The 21,385-nt window shown below is 37.5% G+C and overlaps 1 protein-coding gene across 1 annotated transcript in view; it reads left to right on the plus strand.

Annotated features, from left to right (window-relative positions):
* Positions 1–21,385, plus strand: part of LOC124157691 (zinc finger matrin-type protein 3-like) — a 116,525-nt gene that overhangs the window by 12,647 nt on the left and 82,493 nt on the right. The window contains exons 3-8 of the mRNA XM_046532630.1: positions 3,260–3,301; positions 5,578–5,666; positions 5,798–5,944; positions 10,823–10,989; positions 11,839–11,982; positions 16,560–16,699. Of these exons, the coding sequence (XP_046388586.1) occupies positions 3,260–3,301; positions 5,578–5,666; positions 5,798–5,944; positions 10,823–10,989; positions 11,839–11,982; positions 16,560–16,699 (729 nt within the window). The remainder of the gene's footprint in view (positions 1–3,259; positions 3,302–5,577; positions 5,667–5,797; positions 5,945–10,822; positions 10,990–11,838; positions 11,983–16,559; positions 16,700–21,385) is intronic.

The raw sequence follows: 21,385 nt of genomic DNA on the forward strand, positions 1-21,385 counted from the left end.
TTATCTTCTTCTCGCAGTTTCTGTCTGACCGTTGTCTGTATTGGATTGAATCTTCTGCACAAAATTCTTCACACTATTTTCTCTTTGAAAGTCTTCACCAATCGCACAAATATTGAGTTAAAATGTTGTTATGCCGACGTAACACCCTTTAGGACAAGAAAATTTTTATTTTTGCAAGGTAAAAAGTAGTCGCTTACTAACTTACGTTTCTTACGTCGTAGGTCCCTATATCCTGTGTATCAAATGTGAAGAAAACTACAAAGTTATTTTTGGTGAAAATATTATTAACTTACATCAATTCTGAAGCGAGTTACAATGTTTTGATCTTAAGAAAAAATATTACGGCGCCGCTGGGCCGGGCTTCTTGCTTTTTCTTGCGCGAAGAGGGAAAATTCTCGGGCGGAAAAGGAGTTTTTTGTCAATGCATACTATGAAATATATTTATCTATTCGTTTGATATCCTAAACAGAGAATACTCATACGTCGTAACAGCAGTGTTTTTATCTGAATATATTGATACACGAAAGTAAGCAAGCGGCTTGGAAATAAGCTGCTTTCGCCTTGGGTGTTTCGGTCCCATCGCGGAAACCAAGAAAGAGAATATCTCATAATCTGTGCGCAACACTACCCCATCCAGTGCACGCCTTTTACAAAAGGGGGATTGGGTATTTTCTGAGTTCCTTTCATAGGGTACCATATAACCTGCACCAGAATCGACCCTAGCCGAAGGTGCCGTGGGAAGAATTTACGAAGGCGTTCAGTTTGTCATTGCATTTTTTTGGAGTAAACAAGTGTTGTGTGGTCTATTGAATTTGAGAATTGTGAAGTGTGTTTTACAATTATCTCTGCTGTAACACGCCCAATCAATATGTCCGATACAAAGAAGAGGAGAAAAGGTGAGAAGCTCATAAGCCGCGAAAGACAGCTGGTGCTCAAAGTCTTCTCGTACTTAAGGAAATCTCTCAGCATTTGTGATGCCTGCCGTGAAGCTTCGAAGGCTACTGGGTGCTCGGAGTCCACTTTTTACGGAGTGAGAAAGGAAAGCTCCCGTGGTCCATTGGTAAATCCTTCAAAAACTAAAGAAATTAGACAGCCTTACAAAAATTCGAGAGCAGTGATTTTCGACGATTTTGTGAGATCGGGAATTAGAAGGAAGGTACATGAATCCTTTGTGAAAAATATTCCTCCGACTTTAAAATCCATCTTAAACTCGGTAAATATGGATAGTATTCTCCCAGATTACAAAAGGACAACACTACATCGTCTTCTTTTGGACATAGGCTTCGTGTACGAACGCAGGGGGAAAAGAATCGTCCTTATTGAAAGGGATGATATTATTCGTTGGTGGCACAATTAATTATTTATTAAGACAGCTAAAAAATGTCGCGAACACAGGACGAGTGTCTTTACAGGCGATAGTTGGATTAATGTTGGATAAATAGTGAACATTAGTTTGCGAAACAAACAATTAGAAAATCCGCGTCAAGCTTCCCTTGCTGGACTAAATACTGGGCTTGTCCCCCACTTCCCGAGTATGTCGATTTGCAATTATACACACAGGAACGGAAAATGGGTTCATAAAAGGAGCATCGTATGTGTTTCTGTATAAAAAGAACTCAATGGGTGAGCATGAAGAAGTGGGTGGCGAGTGTTACGAGAGATGGTTTGAGCACTCACTTCTTGCAAACTTACCCGAGGGATCAATTATAGTGGTTGATAATGCCTATTATTACCCAAGGAAATTGGAATTCTTGCCTACTACAAGGTGGAGGAAAAAGAACATTAAGGAAATTAGCTTTGAAGATGTTAGCTTGAAAAGAGATCTTTAATTTACAATAAACCAAGTACGGGAAATTTTTGAAAAATTAAAGATTGATGATGTCTTATACAACATCGCCTTTCATGTAATACTAGCCATAGCCAAAAAATATTGCATAATATGGAAGGAATAGAAATTTTGTCTCATTCAGGAGTGGCGATAATTTTTATTATCCTTCAATTTATTGCTATTTTTTTACATCACAGATTATTCATTGTTCAGCTTGTGCATTGAATAAGTACATACATAAAATAACAAAAGACTTTTCCTTTTATATCGCAGCAAAGGTGTTGTAATTTACGCTAAAAAATTCTTTAATTTACGCCGTCTTTCGTGCGATCCCTAACTCTTTTTTGAACTATACCGTTTTGGCGCCATATTATGTGTGGTTGCATACGCTGTTAGGATGCCTGCCGGCGGAGCGGAAGCTTGGCAACACTGTTATCCATAAGGCCTGTACTGTCAACTAAATGTGGAACGCTCTATATACATGGAACAGGTGGTATTAGTTTTCGAACTAAATCACACATGAAAAGTAGAGGGTCAGCACTGCTGATCTCTTCCGAATTATTTTATTGAAAATTCATAAAATAATGAGAAGGCATATTATCTTCTGAACTGAAATCAAGGGTGTATCAACTTGAAACTGCTAAAGTGGTATCTGAACATTCTGCACTTTTTTCTTCCGGTGCATTAAGCACTTGCTCATTAGATAAATCACAAGAGCTAGAAGCTATGGTCAACTAAAGAGGGGTTTAGATGTGGAATCGACCCAGGGCCTAAAAAATAATAAACCCACCAAAGCAAATGTAGGTGTGAATAAAAACCCAATCTTAAGCTTTGAGCATCGCAAATAGGATGCCAGATGCTGGCAGGTCTTAAAGATTCCGAATAGCATTGAGTAACAATGTCTGGATAATCCATGCCTTCACTATTGCTGCCACAATCAAAGAGAAAGGAAATGATGAGGCAGAAAAGCAGGTGATAATGATCCACAGAGGAAAGCATTAACTATCCACACTTAAAGTACACAATAGCTAAGAATGTGCATAAATCAGAGTGTGAGTGGAAGGATATCTTTCATTAGCATCCACCAGATGCTACTCCTTGAGGAAGTATTTCTTTCCTGGCATCAGATGTAAAAAATATTCTTAAAAAAAATACAAGCACTTATAAGCAGGCAATAAAGAGGCGCAGAATGAAAGCTGTTAGATATGTCTAAATATGTACTCACTAAAAGTACATTGGTACATGGAAGCTTAAGAGATAAGGATTTTAAAAAAACATTTGGGCACCCATTGTGTGTCACTCATGCTTGGAGCATGGCAATCAGAGGACTCACACATGACATTTAAAGTCACGCTTGAGGATTTAATGTCCCTTGTAAGAAGAACTTTATGAGAGAGTAGCTTAATATTTTACATATGTTTTTCATTTCAGATGTGTCTACTGGGTCTGTGACATCAAATGAAGAACATTCAGGTCAGTGGTAATTGAATTGTTTTTAATTTTTTATGTACAGGCAATTTTGTGTCAGCACTTTGTCACTGTCACTTTGTGCATCCATCCATTTCTCCTAATCCGAAGCTAGTTCCTTTAGTTTCTTTTTCTTATTCTTCCTCATGTCCTGTTTTATATACCCCAAGTACTTATCTCTTGGCTTACTTCAGGGGATATTCCTTCCAAGGTACCAAATTACTCCTTGTTTTAGGCCTACTTGGAAACAAATACAAAAATATTAATGAGTGCATACAGTATTTTTTTTCCGTAGGATTTAAAATTCTAATGGTAACCTATTGTTATGTGTTACATAAGATGTATGCCCTCCATAGGTCCCTCCTACCCACAAGTTTATTTTGAATCGTCCTCTTTTCCAATGACTGATCATCAGAAAATTGCACTGCTTATGTATCTTGAAAAAATATGTAACCAGTCGCTTTGACTCCTGAATTCAATTGTACCTATGTCTCCCTTATCATGTACATATTGGGCATTTACATTATAAGGAGAACACCCCTAGGCTCATTCCTTACTTAATTACTGCCCTCCCAGATTAATTTGTTACTTTCTCAGGTGCCTTTAGATTCATGCACTCATTGCCCGTGAGCAGCTTTCCCTTTCAATCTGTATGTACAGCACACTCCTGATTATCCAGGCTAATGATGGGGAGAGACGGCACGAATAATCGGAAAAAAAGGATAACCCAAACTTTCACTTAAATGTCTTGTAATGTTCATAATTTATGTAAAACGTACAATATATTATTATTTATGCAGTAATTCAATTATTTTAGAGTGCTTTGACTCATTAAGAGCTTTCTTTTTTCCTTCCTGGATCTTTTAGCGGCGATAATATGTTTGCACTGGTATTATTACTGCTCCATATACAGTGAGTCCTCGTTTAACGTCACCTACCATTCCTGAAAAATGTGACGATAAACGAAATGACGTTAATCGAAGCATAATATCCCATAAAAACAATGTAAAAATTGAATATCGGTTCCTAGACCTCACAATTCCTATGCGGAAAAATTTTGGCGTATCATATCTGGGGCATTTTTTACGATGGGAATGCCAAACTATGGCATAAATACGAGTTCCTGTCTTCATCGACGACAATAGCAGCAGTGACGTAAATCCTTCTCCATTTTTGTATCTTCCCGCATTTGCTTTTCGGCTTCGCTATAGTGCGGTCCAATGAATGCTACCAGACGCTACAGACCAGGCATCCGATGCTCCGGTCCATAGGCCCTACCCTCGCTACGAGAATTTCTTTTCGGACCGGTCAGGAGCGAAATCAAAATGGCGGAAATGAGCGAGGGCGGGCAAACTGGGATCATGAAATCGAAGAGATGGTTTTAATTGCGAATTGAGGCGGGGGGCGTCGCCTGGGCATCATCATCGCTGAAACATCGTCGCAGTAACAGGAACCAAAATTATTGTGAACATTGTTCTCTTAGACATTGTCGTGGAAATGTCTCTGATGCTAAAATTTGCCAAAACCGTAATCGCAATTAACAATATACACACCGTTTTACACTTTGAATAGACTGACCGTATTACCGCCCACGAAACAAACAACCTGTAACGCCTGCCACTTCGCCTTTTTTCTCGCGCGAAATTTAAAATACGTGACGTTATCACGAAGCGAAGGGACGATAATCGAATCACGGTCGTAAAATTTTCGTGACATTATTGCGAAATGACATTAAACGGGGTGACGTAGAACGAGGAATCACTGTAAGACCTGGTTTCGAAAACCACACATTCGTGGCTGCATGATCTTGGATAAAGAATAGTGGTTTGCAGAAATACTTCAAAACCACTGCGCGTCATCGGAAACTACTGTCAGGCACCACGCCATGTAGTCGCGTCTCGGACGAGTTGCCCAGGTTAACAACTGCTGCAGGACGTGTATCCGTGGTCACGCACTGCGAGGCTTGGAAAACAGAAACACGGAGCTCCCATGAATGCAGCTGGCGCGCGATTGCTTCCGTTTTAAGATGGGGATTGTAGTGGAAATAATAAGTCCGGTGTATCCTAGCATTAAAATGCAGTAATTCCGGTGATTTTGCGTTAGGTTTTATTTTTGTATTACGATTGCGGAAAATATCGAACGAGAGTGAAAATTATGCACGGATAATCCACAACACGGATATACCACAGCCGGATAATTAGGAGTCTGCTGTATCTTAAAATTATGTCCAGTCTTCTCAAATCACAGTGTCAACCATCTAAAATATTTTATCTTTATTCCAGACTTTGATGACCCATTTTCCTCTAGGGATCTCCCAGAAGAGCTAACGTCTCTGTTCTCTGCTCGCCACTGTGACTTGTGTGTAGTTCAGGTAAAGATTTCTCTAGTTTTTCTGTGAAAACCAGATATATTCCATGAATATTTCCTATAATTTTATATTTTATTTAAAATTTTAATCCCTCTCCTGCCCTGATTGTAAAATTTTAATTCCAAATTATTCAGATGAATTCTGAACTTCAGTCAAAAATGCACTACCATGGCAAGCAGCACAAGAAAAAAGTTCGGTTTTTTATGAATAAGTGGAAGAAAGAACCTCGGGTCAGTTATCCTGAGGGGAGTGGGAATGACAATGGGCCTGATCATTTGAAGGTAAGTCTGTGATACTACGTTAGTTTTCATTTACATGTGGACACTTGGGGATTTCAATTATAAGATACACCTCATTTTTTCATAAATAATGATAATTTTTTGAAAGATTGATGTTACCCTTACATGATTGGTTGCTAATTTGTAGTAATACAACCAGTCAAGATGAAATGTTAATTAACCTTCAAAATTGTAAAGCACCAGCTTAAAAAAAATATTTTCTTAGCCCATGCAATTAATAAATTGTTGTTATATATGGCTCCAAATATTTGTTATCAGCAATTCTGGCTTAAGGGAATGAATGGCAAAATTAAGTCGTTTCAATCGCCTAGCAACAGATGATATTTTATTGAATATCTGCTTGAATCATACTTAACACTTTGCAAGCCATGGACGTAACATTTCGTCCTGCTAATCCTTCTGAGGATTGCCGTGGACGTAATATTACGTCTTTCCATTTAATTGGCTTTGTATACATGAAGCCGTAATATTTCGCCCGTGGTACTTTTCCAGTTTACTGCTTAGTGGTTCTGTTTTTTCAAAAATCAACTGCTTGATGGAAAAAGAGTTCACTTTATGTCTTGAGGACGAAAAGTCCTCCGTAGCTACTGGCATCCTCATCTTAGGCCACTTAGTGTGAAAATTCTTTGGGCCAATGGACCATTCGTTGAGGGTGCATTGACCCTTTTTGTCATCCAGGATTTTTAATGCTTTGCTTGGAACAATGCTTTTTTATGATTTCCATGCTTTAAATAGTTCAAATTGAGCGTATTAAAAATATTATTATGCATGTTATGGCGGTACATCATATGTTGCAACTTTTTTATTTTTCAAAAACAGTAGGTTTTCATTGTTAAATTATGTATTTAAAAATTAGCAGTAAATGTTATTCAACTCATTCATAAAGAAGAGCAAAGTCCATTTTTATTGAAATGCACATCGATATAAATATATTTTTGATGCTAATGTTTTAAAAAAATTTACGAATATAGTAAAGATGGCTGGATTTTTCAGTAGGGCTTTAAATTTAGCAGCCGGCACTCAAGGTGTTAAGGGTCACGGTTCGTTTCAAGCATCAAGCGATTTGGAGCGTCACCGTTCTAAAGACCGGTCCGCTTCATTCATTCGCTTTGAATTGCTTCAAGCACTTCTGAAAAAAACCTACCGGCATTTCAGAACAGCGGGCATTTCAACTTGGGTTGCTAGGGAGTTGTTGAAAGACATTTGTTTATAAACATTTGTCATCAATCAGACACCTCGATGTTCATCTTCAATCGCACGAAAATGGAAGATTTTTTGCAATTGCAAACAAATATTTTTGATAGTGAATCAGATACAAGTGATAACGTAAGTACAAGTGAGAGTAAGGAGGGATTGGAAAATGTCAATGAGGTGGATTTACAAGTAATTTATGCCATTATAATGTTGGGGGAGACGAGGGGAAATCTTGTATTGAGGCCACGGATTCTCTCTTACGTGAAGAATGTGGTAGGGAATTACAATGCACAAACATTCTAAAGTCATTTCAAGTATTGTCATTGATATGTCTGATCTTATTTAAAATATTGTGTTGAAATAATAAATCAATTTTGGCGCGGGCAACGCAGCTTCCGTCCATGATGCGAGGGTGTTAAAAAATTCACGGCTCTCTTACTTTTTGAGCCATCAAGAAGAATTCTTTCCAAATGATACCCACATCATTGGAGACTCTGCTTATGGAATCAATGAACATTTTATGCTACCATTCAGAGATAATGGGCATCTGACTTTGCATCAGAAAAACTTCAATGCCAAATTTTCGAAGGCTCGAAAAGTAATTGAAAGGCCTTTTGGATTGCTCAAAAGGCGATTCAGAAGCCGGAGAAACAAATTGAAATTAGTTGATATGGAAAAAATACCTGAGTTCATCTTGGCTTGTTGTGCACTCCATAATATTTGTGTAGAAATAAGAAATGAAGCGCCTGATGTTGCTCCACTTGACGTGGAAAGAGTACTGATTAACTTTAATGAAAACGTAACTAGGATAAGAGGGGTGAATAAATGCAGAGAATCATGAATGATTCACCTCAGAATTAATTACTTTTATATGTAAGAAATATATTACTTTGTACTTATATATGTAAGAAATTAAACACATTACATATAGTAGTAGTTTTGGCGAATACTATTTTAATACTACTTTAATACATTACATATAATTTTAATATATGTAATAACAAATTAAAAGAACCTATCCTAAAAATGCGTTAAACCTCTTCTTATTAATTTTTTATCAGTTAAAATAAAAATATTATGATCATCCAATTAAAACATAATGTCACTGATTTTTCGCTATTTTTTTTCAACAAATCTTTTGCTGTTCTTTTTAATTCCATTTTCTCCTCGAGCCTTTGCCGCTTTTCTTCATCTAATTTTTTTCCCTCTCCTCCTTCGCCTTTATACTTTCTTCCCCCTCTTTTTCATGCTCCCGCTTGTTATTTCCCCTTTCCTGGTTGATTTTTTTTTAATGAACTCCTCGATTATTACCTCCACTCGCCTCTTCTTTGGAATTGCTAGGGAAAAATGAATGGATAGTGATTACCACAGGAAATAATGTTACTAGGGACGTCTAAGCAAATTAATTCAATAAATTAAAGCATCGTCACAGTTAACACATTATTAAAAGGAAACATCATCAATCACTATAGCACTAAAGTCATTAGCATTGCTTAAAATATTTTATTGTTTGTATTCACTCACTTTCTGCAGATTGTGAAGGCCCTGCACGGCATGGCAGCTCAGGGCCATCGTTCGTGGCTATGGCCGGTGGATTTACCCATGATTTCTTTCCAAAAATATCATCTATAATCTACAAATTTAGAAATAAAATTTTTATACTTCTTTCATCTGGAGACTTAATTACTACAATTTAAAAAAATATTAATCATAAAATGAATAAATACCTTGTTATAGTACCATGCTACTGCATTGTTGCCTGTTTTTCTTATATGTACCTCCTTTTCCTTTTATTGCCAAATATGTTTTTTGAGCTCCCTGGTTTTAGTTTGGCTCTGTTTTGAGGTAGGGACAATTTTTATATTAATGCCCGCTATTATGCCTGCAATTTCCTCCCATTCTTTTGCATGCTGTTTCTTCCGGAGGGAAAACTCATGCTCATTTTCTTTGCATGTCTCCATTAATAGCAACACCCCATCCTGCGGCCAAATATAACCTTTATCACCATTCATCTCTGTAGGAGGAAATGAATAAGTGGAATTAAATGCTATCTAAGTGTTGTATTATTAGATTCAAAATTCACGTTAATAGTTACTGTAAGGATATTATCTGTTGAATTACCTCCTTCCTCTTCTATTTGAGGAATTTCATCTGCTTCAGTCTCCCTTGCTTTGACCTTCTGATTAACAAAGTATCATAAGTAATCAGAATCTTGCAAAAATTAAGCCAAGTGATAACTTTTTTCATTTTACAACGAACAAACTGGTTTAGATTTAAAAAATAAAATGTGTAGGTAATTACGCACTATGCAAATTCATGATGGATTCTTTCTGCCTTTCTTTTTGTATTGTATTTCGAAAAACTAAGCTTTCAAGGCTTGATTGTACTCCTCTCCTGAAAGTAATAATTTAGTCTTCCTTTAACAGATGGGCACGCACATTTAATTCTATTTGTCTCTCCATTCCTTTCAATTATTAATCAAAACCTTTCTCAGCTACAAAGGTTTAAGTCTTCTTTAAAGTATACCGGGACTAGCCGTGGTGGTAACTTTTACGGGAGTCACCCGCAATGCACAATCGTGCGAAAGATCCACAGAGAAAAAATCATTCGCCTTGACCGGGATTCGAACCCGGATCCCCCGATTTCCGGTCGAGTGCTTTAGCCAATTAAGCTACCGAGGTGTCATTCTTCCCTGTGGATATTTTCGGACACTACCTGACAAGATGTTGCTGGACTGCTGAGCATATGATGCCACAAGCAGTCCAAATCGTGTGCTTGCTGCATCGTACGCTTGTGGCATCATACCGAGGCGTCATTCTTCCCTGTGGATATTTTCGGACACTACCTGACAAGATGTTGCAGGACTGCTGAGCATATGATGCCACAAGCAGTCCAAATCGTGCGCTTGCTGCATCGTATGCTTGTGGCATCATATGCTCAGCAGTCCAGCAACATCTTGTCAGGTAGTGTCCGAAAATATCCACAGGGAAGAATGACGCCTCGGTAGCTTAACTGGCTAAAGCACTCGACCGGAAATCGGGGGATCCGGGTTCGAATCCCGGTCAAGGCGAATGATTTTTTCTCTGTGGATCTTTCGCACGTTAAGTCTTCTATTCCCCAGATTTATTTATTAATCTCACCAGTGTATAGTAACCATGATAATATCATAGGAAATTGGTGCATTTTCTCGAAAGACTGCAAACAATGTATCCCATTTGCTCCAAACACTTCACGCAAATGATGGGGTGTTTGGAGCTATCAAACTTGGTAATTTATGCCCCCACATTATGAGCTTCAGAGTCCTCTAAAGCGTGAAGCGGACCGGCCTGAGGCGCTTGAAGTGTGAAACGGACTGCGACCAAGGCTTAATTAATTCTAGTTGTTTTCAGAGTTTAAAGGATTTATTTTGGATACACAAATTTTTAACTACATTCTAACTGTTGGCAAAATTTTATAAATTGTGTTTTAAACGCAGCTAATAATTAAATATATGTAAATTGTACGTATTTAATCACTGAGTGAGTAGTGAAGGATGGGTTACCTATCATCAAGTGGAGATATGGAAAACCATTTGACAATGAAGGAAAATATTTAAAATTTGGATTATTTAATTTGTGGACCTATGAGAGCTGGGTTTAACTGAAGTTTATATCCCTTCTTTTATAGAATCCTGATGATATGAGGCTGTATTGTGAGTGCTGTGATTTGTCTTTCACTTCTGATCTACATGCTCAACAGCATTACCGGGGCAGAAATCATCAAAGGGTCTTGAATGGTTTAGAGCCCTTAAAGTCAGGGTACTTCAATAAGCTGACATGCAAATGGCAGAGATTGTGAGTATTGTTTCTGACAATATAGGTGATTTAAGGTGACACGTGTCATTTTGTGGTATTAGTCTTCTATTATCTTTAATTTTGGTACTTACATCTTATACCTTCTTGGCTAGTGGTAAGTGGACTAATTCACATCATGGCTACACAAAAGAAGCATTTTAAGTCCTTTCGGTTGGATTGTAAATGAAAAAAAAATAAGGCCTATATCCAAGGAGAAATCTCAAAATTGGCATTTATTGTAGTGTATTCAGGAGAATATTTGCATTTGTTGACACTATAATAAAAATAAATGCTTTCTTTCCATGCCATTTGAATACATATGGATTATTTTGCTTTCAAATGATTTTTTCACACATTGGGACTTCATTGACATTCACTCATGAGTATTTTATGAAAGGAAAATTGAAAAAGTCATAATTGCATATATAATTTAAAATCTACTTTAAATAGTATTTTCCAATATTGAATCATGTGATAGCCCATACTAGTTTATGAAACATTTACATATGTACTTTTAATTCAATTTCATAAAAAAATTACGATCAGTCAGATTAAGTGAGAAAATAGTAAATGATTAAAAGTTAACCTTCACCAATGGAAATAAAAGCAACCTACAACTTGATGTGCTTTGAATTTAAAATTCCCAGTAATTCTTATTTTAGAAATTTTAGTATGTATGCTTTTGAACAAGAGCTCAATTCAACATTTACTAGAGCTGCACATGCTGAAATACATATTTGTAATTTTAAAGTTGAAGCTATCTTTCAGTCTTTAAGGCTTCAGCATCATCAAAATTTTAAGTCAGTGCACTTTACCTATATTGAAATGATTGGATCATTTTTATTTTAGCCCTCCTACAGAAGTAGTAAATGGTGTTGCTGTCAGTCCCTGTGAATCCATGAGTTCCCATGATTCACCTAGTACAAACCAAGATGTGAACTATTCAGGGATTTCCTCTGAAAGAGGAGAGGACCAAAAGTCAAGGAGGGGCAGGTAGGATGTATTAAATAGTAGCTCTCAGAGCTTATTTTCGTAGATTATATATGGATGTCATGGCCATGAGTACAGTTTTATGGGGGCCAGAGGAAGCCTAGATCCTCTTACTAACTTAAATGGTAATTTTCCAAAAAAATATATGAAAATTGTAGATTCAAGGACAATGAAAATAGAAACATCCAAATGTTAAATAAATTCTAGTCTTAGGTAGTACTTAAGGTGCTATTTTCAGAGGCTAATTCAAAAAAATTTCCTGGAACACTTCCCAATGGAATACTTCCCGTTTCACTGGGGAGTGTTCCATAGCCCCTAAACCTCTTGCAGCATTGCTGGCTCTTCCAGCGTAAAAAACTGAACTTCACCCACTTACGTAGCGTGGTTGCTAGGAATATGTTCTGAAAACATTTTTTTTATCATCGCTGCAATGTGATGAAAATATGATGCCTGCAGTAATGAGAGACTTTGGAGCTGATTTCTTAAAATTATTGAAATTTAAGCTTTATTTTTGGGTATACATACATTCAAATATAATGTAGTTTTTTATGAATATTAATTTTTTTACCGTTCACATTATGTATCCATTTAGCTACTTAATTTAGATTGTATTCGGCAAATATACATGCCAGTATAGTTTCAGTAAGGAATAATTACAAAACAAAAGAGCTTATTCAGTTTAGCCCTTTCCTGGCGGTGCCTACAATTGGAAAATGTTTTCTGTGCTGCAAAGTTGTAAGAGAATATTTTCAACCTCTCTGTGCGAAGTTCTTTTTTGGGGTGGAGTTACCCTATTATTTTTGTCCCTCAGATTTTGGACCCAACTCGATGGGGCACCCATTCCTTACCCCCCCAGACTAGACCCTCTAACCCTATCATAGCAAGAATTCACACTCAACTTATTGCGTTACCAGTATTTTTTTGAACCAAATATAGTATTAGATATTCAATAATTTACTTTTAAATGAGTCTCTGGCAGTATAACTACAAAGTTAGTGAATACAAGGTAATGAGGCTATAAGTCCGGTAGTCCGTTATTTTTAACTCTAAAATTTCATTTAGAAATTGTTTAGCACAGAACAAATCGAAGAATCCATTTCTAAGTATAAAAAATTTTAGTATGCAACAAAATATATCATCGAAAACACTATTGATAAAATAACCACTTCCCAATGGATTCCTGCGGTGAGAATGATCATAAATGAGTGGGAGGGTTGAGCTTAATTGCCGAGGAGTGGCCCTAAGGACTCGTTAAGCTGGGTCTCAGACTGGGCCTGTATGCATCCGACAATTGCTACCTCAGCAGTCACTTCCCTTCTCTCGTGTTGGCTAGAGACGATGTCCAGCAGTTTGCGTTGAAACATCCGTGGCAGCTATAACCGATCTGAGGTTTTCTGCGTATGAAAATGCCCATTGGCTCCACTGGACGTTCGGCACCAAAGGGTTAAAGTAAATACTGCATCAAATTTATGACTTTGACTTTAGAATTTGACTTTTCAAAAATGAAATTGTAAATTTCTTACCTTATTTTTCTACTTTTTTTGTTGAAGCTTCTTATTCTTGTCCACTTTTTGTTTTCCTAATGCACTTTTGCTTCTTTTGTTTGTAATTTTTTTCAATTGGTTTTTCAATAAATTTTGAGGTAAACAAATTTGTTGTCAAGAGTTTTTATTATTCTCCTTCCTTTCAATGATCTCAGCACTACCATAGGATTTTGGTAGCAATTTTTTGAACTAATCTCCATATTCAATTTTAACTTCTGAATAAAAATGGAGATAATGTTCCGATCATTATAAAAGTGTTAGAATATTGCATTGTCATCTGATGTGTTATCCTGTGAATTCCAGCTTAGTAGATATTTGATAAGTTGGTTAAAATTTAGGTGCAAGATTTGATCCAGACAAGGCAACAGTAACAACAAAGTGATTTTATAGAAATATTGTAAAATACCTGCAAACGCATGTGAAGAAGCATCTATAATGAGAATTAATGATTTTTCAAAGTTGGAAAAATTGAAATGGACTGCAATTTTTGCTTGTCTTTTGGTTTCAGAAATTCTTTTGTAGCCTCTACTTTTTGCCCTTCTGGCATTAATCTATTAGCCCAAATTTCATGTCATATTTTTTAATAAAAACAAAATTTACTCCTAAAGCAATTTAGTTTTCCTTGCACATATTTATAATGAACCATGAAGTTAAGACCCAGGTTTCCATCATATTGCTTGTGCATTGTATACCACCCCGTTATCATCAAACAGTATCAAATATTGAAAGGTTTTCCTTAGGCACCCAGAGGATAGAGAAACAGAAGATCCTTGAAATGGAAGTCCCTCGGACCTGTATTTGGGAAGTAAACTGAGGTCTAACTTGTATTGTCAAAGTTCTCAGTGTTGCTTTACCTATCTCAAGGTAATCAATTTACGTCATTTTTTACTCTACACACCTGACCTGCCAAAAACTATCTGCCTTTCATTCAATGCTATTTGCACTTGTTAATTTACCATTAAATTTAGCCAATATCAATCATGAACTGTCCACAGTTAAAGTGATTGCAGTTTCCAATGGCTGCAGCTTAAAAACTATAAATGAAATACTTCAGAGGAAGTTGAAAACACAACCTATTTCACAGGTTGCTCCCTTCCCCCCATCACAGAAAATATAAAAAAATAATGCCGGCTATTGTTTATGGGAGATATTTCCAACAAGCTTGTTAACAAATTCCCCAAAAGTAAATTCAATATTTCTTTTTACAGCCCTTGTACTCTCGGTAAAAGTTTTTGTCATAACAAAGGTGAAATAGAACCCATCCATCAATCTGACATGTACAAAGTTAATTATGATTCATGAAACATGCGTTACATAGGCCAGACAAGCAGTTTTATTATCATAATGAAAGAACATAGAAGGTGCTAGGAAAATGGGGATGAAATGTTACAGCTTGCCAAGCAGTTACTACAGACTAGTCATTCCTGTCATTTCCAACCAGACATTTTCCACATTGAAAATAAAGGCACAAGGCAAGTTATTTTAGAGCAATTTGAATTTGTGCAAAGTGTTGGAAAAATACACATGAATGAACAAGTGTCTGTCACCCACACTCCTCTAGGTAAGAGTCCCTTTTCGAAAACAAATGATCAAATTCTTTCTTCACCCTCCACTTAACCACCTCAATCTCCACAGGGGTTTTTCCATCTGCCCACCCTCCATCCTTATTGTATTGACCATTTTCTTCCACCTGCAATCCCTTCCCGGTACCCATGCTAATTCTCATTCCTTTTGCAGCTACCCTTTTGGGGACTTCTCTCCCTCACTTCTTCCTTGCTTCCCTAATTACTCCACCACTCATTATTATGACTTGTGGCCTCTCTTTCACCCTGCCTGTTCTATTCCTCTCTATTCGCTTGGCCTTCCTGTTTCTGTGGTACTTTCCCCAGTGTCGTTCTTCTGCAGTTATGACTTGAATCCTCCTTCCACCACTGGGTTTTCCTGTATCTCTTTAGTTGCATGTTTCTCACTCTCTCCTCACTGTACCCCTGTTTCCTCAAATGTATAAATGTAATGTTCACATGTATGTACTGTAATGTTTAGTACCAGGTGATGGCTCTGTGAGCTGAAAGGCTTCATATGCTTAAATTTTTGTGAAAAAGTGCAACTACCTTTCATTTCAATTTGTCGAACTTCCACTATATCACATCAGAATCAGGTAAACTTATTCAAAATAATGATACAACTTTACCTTTTCTTTAAGCAAATGAACTAGCCTCTATGCACCTGACGGATATTTTTTCCTTTTGTTGTGTGCACCATGATGCTGGACCCAAATTACGTACAGTAGATGTGACTCAAGATGTACCTCATGCAGGAATCCCTCTTTTGAGTTTCATTAGCTGGCTCTTGTACAAAATTTGACCAGCTTGTTATTTTTATGCCCCCTCAGTGTGAACATGGTTGGGTAAGGTAATGCTTTTGGATATTTTTCATGCAGATTAGAGTCTGAGATACATATGTAGCCATAAATTAATTGCGATATCCATTTTTGGGCAGTTGGTGAACTTTTTCTGCTCTCTATTAAGTGTTGTTAAATGAATTTCGGTTAGCATAAAACTTCCTCATGCAGAGTTATATGACTGCACATACTCCATTTTAACCATGCTCATGTAACTTATTGGCAGTTTACTGAATTTGATAGATAAATATCAAATGAGCTATTTGGGCGATTAGCCAAAAAGGATGGACGATGGACTTGCATACAACTGGTCTGGAAAATCTATTGGTGAACTATGCAAGGCATCAAAGCTATTATTATAACCACACTACACAAGTACAACTACATATTTATGAATTTTGCTACTCTACAAACCAAATTCATATGTTGGTTCCTGCTCCACTCTAAATGATAGTCATTAAAATCTCTTTTGGAATTGACTATTTTGGTATTGTGACTAGCCATTACGTATTTATGTACTTTCAATAATACTAATTAGCTAATTTCCTATACTTGCGTGTTGAGTACTGAAGACTCTCTTTTGATTTTTGTTGCTTGTAATTTCTTTGTAATGTGGTTTAAATATTTAATTTTAGGTTCTTTTGTGAGTTGTGCAACATTGGGGCCACCTCTCAAGAGCAATTAGACATGCATATCAAAGGTGGGAAGCATAAAAAGGCAGAAAGAGTGATTCAACAATTTGACTCTACAGTAGAAGATAGTGAAGTGATTAAAGGTAAGTGATATCTTACTATTTGTGTGTACATGGTATCTATTCTTAGAATATGTATGTGGCCTATTTTATATTCATTGCAATTAGCCAAAAAGAATGAACAATGGATTTGCATGTGACTGGGCTTGAAAATCAATTGGTTAACTATGCAAGGCACCAAGCTATTATTAGAACCACAATGCTGTTAAACCAATTCATTTACCAAATTAGCCATTGAGACTGATTTGTGATGATTGAACCTTGTGTGATTCATCTCGAAGAATATTTATTGGCTAGGAGGCATAACTTTTAACATGCTTGATTGGCAATTGGGCTATCTAGATTTTAATCTTAGACAAAATGATTTTGTTGTAGCATATAGCTTATTCTGATGATTAGAGTGGAATAAAGAGTGTTTGTTTTACATGATAAACCAGCTGAAGTCTAGCAGCTAGAATGGGGAATTGCACTGAAAATGGATGATTATGCGATAAAAAAATATACTTCATGCTGAAAATCACAGCGAAAGCAGTTCATCTCTAACCTGCGTACTATTCTTAAAATTCCACTTTGAAAATTGTATGGTAATCTTGCGCTCCAAACGACCCATCGCCATGTTGGCTGAGTGTGATGTCGGAGTCCAGTAAACAATACGTTTACGCGGTGCCAGTACACTATTTGTCCCAGTTTTAGAAAAATGTATGTATGTACCTCTCAGTTCCTTGTTTTTCATAGCATCATATGCTTATTTCATCATCAGTCGTGTAAAATATTTATCCTTAATAATTGACAGGTTTATAGAATGTATGGATACTGGAAGATGCAGCAATCTTAAGAAATAGCGCTTAATACTTTTTCATCCTCCTCATCTACGGCAATTTCCACAGTATATGGTTATTAGTCTCACTTTACGTTCTGGTGTCACCTTAGCACCAGCAGTGCAAACGCTCAAATTTATTAACAGTTGAAGCTATCCCACTACTGCGACTCACCGTAAGCCTTTCTTCCAGACCTGGAATGCTTAGTAAATCACCGTCAAATATGTTCCGTTTTATTCCTCCAAAACCTTAACTTCACACATTCCAATATTGCACCAAGTACACATTAAAAGCAATGAGTAACTGACAGTAGTTAAATGAGATACAAACCAAGCTTTATATTACTAGGGAACAAGATTGTTGATTTAATTTATGTTACATTTCAATTTTGCGGCTTCTAAACTCTGCGCCAAGAAATCTTCATTACTGGAGAAGAAATAATTGATCATGAATTAATCTACCTTCAGATTATTCCCAGAATACGTCTTTACGAAGTCGGAGACAGCCTTTACGTAATATGCGAACCGCAAAAACTTTTAAAGTATTGACAACTATTTTTACACACCCTTCAAGTAATGGATCATTATCGTTTTAGATGTTTGTCATTGTCGCTATTGTTGTTATAACCATGGAGCGAATCTGCTTACTCCCATTCTGACGTCACAGGGCATTCTTGTAGCGTGAAAGAATTTATAGCTTTAACTTATTTATCTAGAAATGTAAAAAATCACCTTTTTAATTTTATGAGAGCACCCCATTAGAGCCCCAGTGGAAGTATGTGTGGACAAAACTCTAGTCTGTACTCACTTTTATCTGACAAGGGATGTCTCTCCAGTGTCACCACCAGATCTTGTGCAAATTTTGCTAGGTGATAGAAAATGCATGCCCATGAGGTGTAGTCTTTGTTTCAGCCACTAGTGCTCAATACTTTTCGAGATATTAGCAACGGAAAGTACCAGGTCATCTCCTACGTATGCACTCCATTTCTAGGATGAAGAGCACAGCAGGTGTCTTGTAGTGATGTGGGTTGCATACATCTAGGCGATCTCCTGTTACTCTCCATCGCTAATATCTCGAATAGCTGTGTATTCTGTCACAAGGTTTTTCCTCTTGCATTCGCTTATAGGGTTGCCCTTTTAGATAGGTGCCAAGAAGTGCTGCAGATGAGTTGGTTAAAATATTCCAGAATGGTGTGAAGCAGTAACACTTGGGTCCAAGTTCAGATCAGTTTGGTATTTCTGTCTCTTGGACATTTTTGATGTATAAATAAACCCTCTTCAGGCATCATTCTCTGAGTCTATTGAAATTATCACATAAGGTGTTTGTTAATTTGCCTTATTAGGGTAGTTCATGCGGCATTCACTCAAATGGTTTACTTCCACAGCTACAACAATGTCACACAAGGTTGTATAAAGCATTAATAATTTGGAGACCAAAACATGTTATTATCTTCTTGCCAGTGGCGGATTAAGGGCTATTGTGGGGGATGGCCCATTTCTGGACAAAATGAAAAGATGGCAATCATCAAGATTGGCTTTCCATTGATAGCTTTTAGTTTTGAGCATCTTAATGAAAAATGCTAAAAGGTAATTGAACACCAAAAAGCCCCTTGTGTAAGTGTGACTGACCTCGGGTGCATTATTCCTTAGAGCAATTTCATGTCACTAAGGTCCCATGGAAAGTGATGAACCATCCCAAAAATGACCTTAATATGCCCATGCTTCTTGCCAATTGTGGAATTAAGTTTTGGTCAGATCAGTTCTAATTAACATTTACTCAGTTGATGCTACAATCTGAAGGTTGTTTTGTGTAGGTGAGTTTAAAACTTGCCTGTTACTACATTGCAACTTTCATGTTGGCATGTGAACTTCACTCATCTAGGCTATGGAGGCTAGTTGATTTTTTTGGTCCCCCTACTCTGCATGGGTGTGGAAGTGGAAAGTGGAGGGGTCCATAGTTTCCGTCACCCCCTCTAAAATGCTTGGGGGACACAGTTTTTAGCCTACCCCCTCCAAATGAAACCCTAAAAAATCTTAAGATCTTTTAATTTTGCAATGATTTTTACTTGAGTCATCCAAATACTTCAACTGATATTCAACCAGAGACATGTCGATCACTAGCCTTACGCTCTATCCTTTTGGCCATACTTATCAGCTTTGCTAGACTGCAGTTTTCATCAACTTGTTAATCGTGAGATGGGATTTGTGCAACACTTCCCTCCTTTTAATATTCGTTGATGGCAATGGTGATATTTTTGCTGAATGAAAATTATGTATTTTTGTTTTTAGTCCACATATCATCTCCAATGTTTTGCAATTAGAATTTGGTGCATAATTGAATATTAAAACTCTTATTCTGAGCTGCCGAAATGAGGAGCAAGTTTCTAAATCCATTCGTGAAGAGCTCCCATCCATTTTTTTCATCTGAAAAGAATGGGTGTGGAATGGAAGAGACAGGTCCCTAGGAATAAAGAGGGCGTTCTCTGAACAAAAGAAAACCTGGGATGCCAAAGGAGAGGAGAGGGGAGAACTAGAGGAGAGAGGGGAAGGAGTCGAGATAGGAGTTTGAGGGAGGGTTCAGCCAGGGTTCTCTCGTTTTATTTTGCACAGCCACGAAAAAATAAAGAACTCGGAGCCATGGAATAATCCTCACCGTGCATTTAACATTTCCGCTGGATCTCTTCGGGAGACAAAAGCGTGGATGAAAATTCGGGCCTGTGGACCCAGGGTGTAATGCCCTGAGACGCCGTGGAAGAGGGGGTAGGCGTGCTGGTAGGGGGATAGGAGACAGAAGAGCGCTGCGTCGCGAAAAAATGTCCGTTTGACTTCCCATAGCAATTTTAACCGAGTTGCTGCGATTTCGTTGTCTCGTATATATATACATTTCCCCCTCCCCACGTTCTTTCTTCATGGAGAAAGGAATGGCCTTGCGTATATTCATACGGGTGGAGGGATAGTGGAAGAGAAAGAGGAATGGGAAGGAAAATTGGAAAGAAATGGAGGCAGAAACCGCCGAAATGTGCGCTAATGGCGCCTCCGAGCAGTCATTTTTGCCAGCGGCGGCATTAGTGGTTTCTATTGTTTCGGTGGTAGCACTCCAGCATTCCTCCAGCTCCCTACTCTGCCATCCGCACCTCAGAGGACACAACTATTCTCGTCTTTTCAGCGAACTCGGCGTGTTTTTCCTTCTTGATTTTTCATGCTACCAAATCTGGCTTTCATCCGAATTGAAAATCGCTGCCCTCCCAAATTACTTGTTCAAATTCGCGAAGCCATTGCTTATCTTCGTGCACATATAATTTAGCTTGCAGTCCAAGGCTGTGCCTACCAGTGGCGCAGCGCGGGGGGGTTTTGGGGGATAAACCCCCCAGAGCTCAGAGAAACTTTTAAGTTTAATCCATTTTACTTAATAGGATTGATATTACTAATAGAATAGTGTAAGGATTAATAAAATATCCCTCAGAAAGCCGTAAAGGTCACCATTTTGAACCATTTATCTTAAAATTGCGCAATTTATTAATCTTGCACCTACCCCGTATCCTGGTGGGTATTCTATACCCCCACACACCACGGTATTAGTTGCACTTAAACCCCCTCCAGCCTAATTCCTAGCTGCGCCCCTGGTGCTTACACTATATTTTATTACGGTGGTAACACTCCAGAATTCCTCTAACTCTCTACTCTGCCATCCGCACATCATAGGACACAACTTTTTTCGTCTTTTCAGCGATCTCGGCTTGTTTTTTCCTTCTTGATTTGTCATAATACCGATTCTAGCTTTCATTCGAATTGAAAATCGATGCCCTCCCAAATTACTCACAATCAGTCGTTCATATTCACCCACATTGCTGTCTTCGTGCGCATATACTTTAGTTGGCAGTCCAAGGCTGTGG

The sequence above is a fragment of the Ischnura elegans genome, chromosome 4, assembly GCF_921293095.1.
Source record: "Ischnura elegans chromosome 4, ioIscEleg1.1, whole genome shotgun sequence".
NCBI lineage: Eukaryota > Metazoa > Arthropoda > Insecta > Odonata > Coenagrionidae > Ischnura > Ischnura elegans.